This window comes from Etheostoma spectabile, chromosome 4, assembly GCF_008692095.1.
Source record: "Etheostoma spectabile isolate EspeVRDwgs_2016 chromosome 4, UIUC_Espe_1.0, whole genome shotgun sequence".
NCBI lineage: Eukaryota > Metazoa > Chordata > Actinopteri > Perciformes > Percidae > Etheostoma > Etheostoma spectabile.
This window is the reverse complement of record NC_045736.1, coordinates 36,096,261-36,103,114: the sequence shown is the minus strand read 5'-3', so window position 1 is coordinate 36,103,114 and position 6,854 is coordinate 36,096,261. Positions and strand designations below refer to the sequence as shown.

The following is a 6,854-nucleotide window of genomic DNA, read 5'->3' as shown; positions in this document are numbered from 1 at the left end:
CTCCATAACTATAAGCTTTATACATAATTGGCTGTTATGTTTTCCATGATGGATGTTGAAGATGAAGAACAAGACTTTCAAACGAGTTATAATTTAGTTCAGGTTTAGGATTAATTAACAAACTTAATCAAGATGGCGGACCCCCCCCCCACGGCCTGAGCCTCAGGGAGTATTGAGTATATTATGACAGGAGGAGTGGCTTCATGTAGACTAACATCTCTTCATGGCCCGGCCCTGTTCAGTAAGACAGAATAGTATAGTGATTATTGATATCAGATCGTTTACTAGTTACTTTAGAAGACGAGATTTAATATTTAATAGTCCAAATCTAATTTCCTATTCTGTTTTATCATGCGTGGTAGTTAATTCCAGTTAGGTTAGTATGTCCCCTCGTTTGTTACCTTGATCTAACCGATCTGAGTCGGGGACAGACCCCGTGGTTATTGACTATGAGTGGGCGACTGACCAGTGGACGTGGCCCTCTGATTACTAATATCAGACTGGGTTGTCCTGGTTTATGGCCGATACTAGACTCGGTCAGATTTATTGAGAGTGACTCCGTCCAAAGTGGGATGAATTGAACCTACAGTAGGTGGTAAGGATTCCCGATTCATAAATTAATACATTATTATAGATTAGTTGCACAATAGTGTATAAGTTAATTAAACCTTTACCAGCTGCAAAATTAATGTGTTGAACATAATGAATAATCCAATAGCATATTTCTGAAATGGGCCTTTCTGATAAATCAGTTTTTTTAATGCTAATACTTTTTTAATAAAATTAAATGACATTTGTGAATGCAGGACTTCAGAGTGTTTCTAGACAGTAGTGTTGGTGGTGCAGGTTTACACTTCATTACTAGACATGATCAATATTACTTCATTAACAGGTTGTACCGCGGTCATTAAAAGTAGCTGTGATAAAACCTCTTCTGAAGAACCCCACCCTGAACCCTGAGGTCTTAGCCAACTATAGACCTATATCAAATCTTCCCTTTCTCTCCAATTTCTTTGAGAAGGTAGTCCCTAATCAGTTAAGTGACTTTCTACATAGCCATAGCTTATTTGAGGATTTTTCCGTTAGGATTTAATGCATCGTAGCACAGAGACGACACTGGTGAAAATGACTAATGACCTTCTAACTGCTGCAGTCTAAAGGATTTTATAAATACTGAGATCATAATACAAAGTCATAAAAAGTTTGGGGTGACCTTAAAACAACCACTTTTCTTAATATTAGTAATAAACTAGCAGGAAGGTCTTCTGTGGGAATGTGAAACCCATATGACTTAATAATTACGTGTTCAGATTAGATAAATGTGAATAAAATAATAAATATAACGTAATTGTTGCAACAGTTTTTATACTAGTAAAATAGCATAGTATCTATCTATCTATCTATCTATCTATCTATCTATCTATTGTTTTAGCAACACATTTAATTTTTGTTTCCTGTTTTTTCAGTGTCTTCATTTTTGTTTCTTTTTACATTTCAATACAGTCATATTTCCCTCTGTTCTTGTGTTTATGTGTTTGGACGTATTATACTTTCATTCTTGTGTACTTGTTGGTACAATGAAGGTCATGGTTAAATTGGCTAACATTTTGCTCTTTATGAATTGTATGTAGCTAGCTAGCTAGCTATCGAGACATGTAGTATCTGCCTCCTAACGCGTGGGGACGCCGGCAGCCTGCCAGTTAACAAAAAGCGGAAACTATTTTGTTTATCAGTGGGTACATCCTGTTGGTCACAGCTTCTCTTTCAGTCTGCTCTGGAACTGTTCATAGTACAAAACGGACTATACTTTGTCCCCGCCACTTTGTAATATTCAAAAAACTTTGTTGCACACTTTGCTTAAAGCGGTAAGGAGAGTTTAACTTTGGAACATCTGCCGGCCTATTTTTTTTTCTCTTTCTGGAAGGTTCAGTGTTAGCTTGTAAGTGCCCGTTAGCTTGCTGCTCTGAGAGCAGTGATGCTCGCTAACAGAGTTTATCTTTCTGCGTATTTCGACTATTGACTCAAACCCGAGACCCTTCCGACATTATGGCGAGTGAAAACGCCGAGACAAACGCGGGGAACGATAAAGAAACTGGTTCCTCATCCGAGCCAAACGAACACGACTATGCCCACACTGCGGCCAGTAACTTAACTTCGACGGAGGCGTCTTCTTCTTCGGTTACACCGACGACTGACGGTGAAGTCCCCGCGCAGGAATGCTTTACCTCAGCGGCTGAACCCGAGCATAGCTCGCCAGCGAAGCCCACGCTGCCGGTGGAGCTTCCCGAACCGGCCTTGGGTGCCGAAGTAGACTGCCTCGGTGGAAATGATGTGGAGGTGTCTTCTCCGCCGAAGGACGAAGATGACCCCCAAGAAATACATAGCCCTAAACTTGCTGCTGGCATCTCTCCCGCAATGGTATGTGGCCGCTGGCGTCCTAAGCGGCCTGAGGACAGGAACTGCGCCTGCTGTAAGTTTGAGTTCGAGCGGCAGGGCCGCAGGTTCAACCGGAGGGCAGTGTACACCTTCAGCAACCCGGACACTGTGCAGTGGGTCTTCCCAGACGCCATAGTCAACCAGAAGTCCTTCCTTTGCGAGACCTGTGCGCAGGTCATCAGGAACAGATGCAAACGCAAACAGAAGGGGAAGAGATCTTTGTGGCTGAAACCGCCTCAGACAAAACGGGTATGTGTGTGTGACTGATACAACAGTGATATACTGATAACAGTGGCATCCCAATCCAGGCGATTCTTCCTTATAGGCTTAAGATTGTCTCTAGTATGTGTAATATTTATATTATACATGACATGTGTATATTATATATGACATACCTCTGTACACAGAGGGCTACCAGTCTTCACACAAACCACTGATATGGTCATGTTTCGTACACTTGGGATGCATAAGGAGGTTTTAATGTTTGCTATTTGTGTCCTTGGTGTGGGTGACTGCAGTCAGTCACGAAAGACAAGAATAAGAAAGGTCGCAGGATGGGGAAGAAGAGCAAAGCAGCGCTGCTGGTGAGCAAGTCATGCTACAAGTCTGCTTTCAAAATGCTCTGGTCTGCCAAAGGTGCCCGGAAGCCCATGATGGAGTTCTGGAGCAAACAGCTGAAAGAGGAGGTGAGGACAGACGCTCCTCCTGGTTGATGAACGTGTTAATCAGGATAGATGTATCCAGCTTTAAGTCTTCATAAGACACATAGCACTTGTTTCTTCGTTATGTAATCGTGGCATGATGTGTGTCCTGGTGACGGTACAGATGAAGGCACTGACAAGGCAGACAGACAGTCCCTTCCATCAAAAGGTGTCGAACAGAAAGCCCCTGTCTTCCTTCCCGTGGCGGCGCTGTCTGAACTGGGCCCAGGACAAAGCTCCACTCGTCACCACCTGCCTCACTGCTCTGTTCCCCGACATCACCGCTCTCTCTAAGAGCAGCAAGTAAGTCTTTCAGTCCACAGAGCTTTAACGTGGGCCATTGGCCAAGTGAGAAAGTCGAGGAATCCTGCTAAAGCATTTCCTTTTTTTAATTATCTACTTCATTCTGGGGTCCTTGGATCAAAATCTGGCCAGGTGTGGGTCAGCGATCTGATAAGCATCTTTTCGGTTTTTTCTGTGTGCAGCCAGATGTCAGAGGACCAGGCCCAGACGCTGCTGGAGCGCCGGGCCGTGTTGGCGCTGTCCATCCCACTCTTCACCAGGAACATCTGGAAGAACAACTTCCTGCAGGCCGCTCTGGGGGCAGAGCTGCGCCTGCAGGGCTGCTCTGGCACTGCTCTTGACGCCCTCAACACCATGGGACTGTGTCAGAACAAAGACACAGTCAGGTTACTGCTGCACAGGCTCCGAAACGGCAAGAAGAAGAGAGTGAGTATCATGAACGGTGGTTCTGGCAGTGCTGGGCTCACTAACTTGTTACACATACATTGGCGACAGCTAGACATCTGTATGTGTTTGCACGATGCAAATATCACAATGAATCAATCCAGGAACAGTAGAAGAAGGAAGTCACCCGTGTTAAACTAATTACAAGTTTACAAGTATCTCAACGATAGGGAGACAAAACAACAGTAAATATGAAATGACCATCTACAGTAAAATCAAATGGCCTTTTGAATGGGGTTTGCTAGGGGCTCTACTATGATAGCATCAAAATCCCTATTTTTAAAACACTAAGAAGGCTCGACACAACATGAGACTTTGCTCCAAGTATCACCAGGGGCTCTACACATGAACTCAGCATGGAGAAAATAGTTTACACAGAAAAAAAAGGTGTTGAACAGCTCACTGTAGCTGTTGTTTCTGCTCGCCGTCATCTAGGCAGTCGAAAATACCGTGGCGCTTACGTCCTAATTATGCTTTTAAATGAAAGCTTGACTGGGGTACATTCCATAAATGACCCCAACTTGCATCTTGGCGAGGTTTATGCTTTAACCCTTGTAATGTATTCGGGTCAAATTGACCCATTTCAAAGAAGAGAAATGGTACAAGTTTACTTGAAAATCAATGGCTTTTCCTTATTTTCTGTGATAAACATGTATTCCTGACTCAATTCAGAAAATTATTCTGGATAAGACCACTTGTGTTTTGTCCGTAGTGGATTTTTAACATGAATTATAACTTTATGACAAAAAACGAACCAAACTTCCATTTTTAATTGTGTTCTAGTAGAGATGATTGCATTCCCTAAACTTTTGTTGCGAAGCACTTTGTGATCTTCATCTGAGAAAAGTGCTATACAAATAAATTTTACTTACTTACTTACTTACTTACTTACCTATGTTATCTCAATTGTTTGAAATTGAGATAAAGACAATATTTGTTAATAGATTATGAAGTAAAATTTTATTTCCGAATTGTTTTTAAAACCCCAAATAAGTCCCGGGTCAATTTGACCCGAGGGATATGAGCGGGGCCGGAAAGTGAAGACAATACAGGGGTTATGGTGCGCCGCTTGTCGACCCCCGACAGATTTTATTTGTTTAAACCTGTTGAATCCGCGTGTGTGAGAAGAATTACTCAGACTGGCTGAAAAGAAAACAACAATAATGTCCAACACTGTAAAAAATAAAATGGAGACTGTAGACCCCTCTCCCTCAGCACCGTGGTTGGTGCTAGCCTGAGAACTGAGCACCCGCTAAGCAAGCTAACTAGCCAGCTGGCCAACCCGCCACTGAATTACTGAAAATAAAAAACGTTTAATTCACACACTTTTGTCACAGCGTAGGAAAGCACATTACTATCACCAGATCGGTGGAAACTTTGCTCGGCTGCTCGTTCCCACCGCTTCCCCACCGCAGGGGGAATTCTTTGCCGAGAGAACGGACAGAACAGTCTGGTTAGCCGGTGTCCGCTTTCGGCACAGCGGTTCTCTTTTTTGAACGCCACATAGATTACTGCCGCCAGCCGGGGTGGAGAGTTATTTCTTCTCACGCAGGTGCAGAACGTGCGTACTGGTTGGCCGTCGACTGAACTTAGTGTTGTGTTCAAGTGCTATTTGGCCAAGACACAGTCGGCCTTCCTCAACACGAGTTCTTTCCGTCTGCATAGTGTTTCAGTACGTTAAGCCTAGTGGTTCCAAAACCAAGGCGCTGAACCTTCAAAAGGTCACAAGATGAATAACAGGTTAGACAGAAGAAGAAGCAAAAATATATCTAAGACAGGACTGTTATGGCTTTTTTTCTTGTGAAGTACTAGAGTTTCTCACGTTTTGGGAGATTATCAATTCTGAGATGAGAACATTATTCTTGTTTCTTTGCTTTGTGCTCTTCTCCTGTCAGCTGACACAGAACGGACGGCAGATGATAAAATCTGAGCAGATGAAAGGAGAAGAGATGTCAGACGTGGAGGAAGAGGATATTGAAGAAGAAGATGAGGAGGAGGAAGAAGAAGAGGAGGAGGATGATGACGACGACGATGATGATGACGACAACGATGACGACGACGACGATGACGACGAAGAAGAAGAGGAGGAGGAGGAGGAGGAGGAGGAGGAGGATCAGGAAGAAGGTGATGAGATGGCAGTAGAGGAGGAAGAAATGGATGCGGTAGAGGTAGCAGTGCAACAGGAAGAGGAGGAAAAGGCAGAGATGGAGAAGAAGAGAAAGAAGGCTGCAAAGAAGCAGAGGAAGGAGGAGAAGAGGAAGGAGAGAGGGAAGCGAAAAGAGAGGGATGAGGTGGATGAAGAGGAGGATGATGATGATGACGAAGGGTCGGAGCAGAAGAAGAGGCGGGTCGTGGTGGTGAGGCTCGGCCTGCTGAAAGGACACTCAGAAGTGGGACGATCTGACCTATCAGCTCCCTAAGACTTTGTAGGCCCCGCCCAAGAGCAGGCTCACCTCCAAATAGAGAGCGGGACAGAGATCCCGCCCTCATCGCTGGGGGTATTGAAAGACATTCTGGGAATTGTAGGACATCAGTACCTGGGAGGAAACCAATGAGGGCTTTGCTTTGAATTCTTATTTTGATGTTGAAAATCCGTTTGAGCCAGAAATGAGTTAATTTGATTCCAGAAAAGCCTCACAACACAAAACTGCTCCCCTGAACGCGAGACTAATAACACACCCACAGCTGATTGATCACATGATTATTGGCTTTTGGCTTTACCCCTGGGACACGTTCAGCCTCGACAAAACGTACCAAAATGTAGTTTATTTGAACCGAAACGGTGGTTGTTGAACCACCTGCTGGGTGGGAAAGTGCCCTGCGTTTTAATACAGGTATACTACATGTCGCAGCTGATTGGACAACATCTCTGGACACGCCCACCAGACAGGAGAAAACACACCTTAACGCTCGCAGTGCATGCTGTTTTGAGATTAGAGGCCCCCAATGGTGGTGTGTCCTAGGTGAGCT

General features: G+C 44.2%; 1 protein-coding gene across 1 annotated transcript in view; it reads left to right on the top strand.

Annotated features, from left to right (window-relative positions):
* Window positions 1-1,714: 1,714 nt before the first annotated feature.
* Window positions 1,715-6,854, top strand: part of LOC116687913 (bromo and FHA domain-containing protein DDB_G0267958) — a 6,965-nt gene continuing 1,825 nt past the window's right edge. Inside the window, exons 1-5 of the mRNA XM_032513635.1 lie at window positions 1,715-2,685; window positions 2,955-3,122; window positions 3,262-3,440; window positions 3,623-3,866; window positions 5,780-6,854. The exon at window positions 5,780-6,854 is cut by the window's right edge and continues 1,825 nt beyond it. Of these exons, the coding sequence (XP_032369526.1) occupies window positions 2,047-2,685; window positions 2,955-3,122; window positions 3,262-3,440; window positions 3,623-3,866; window positions 5,780-6,304 (1,755 nt within the window). The 5' untranslated portion in view covers window positions 1,715-2,046 and the 3' untranslated portion in view covers window positions 6,305-6,854. The remainder of the gene's footprint in view (window positions 2,686-2,954; window positions 3,123-3,261; window positions 3,441-3,622; window positions 3,867-5,779) is intronic.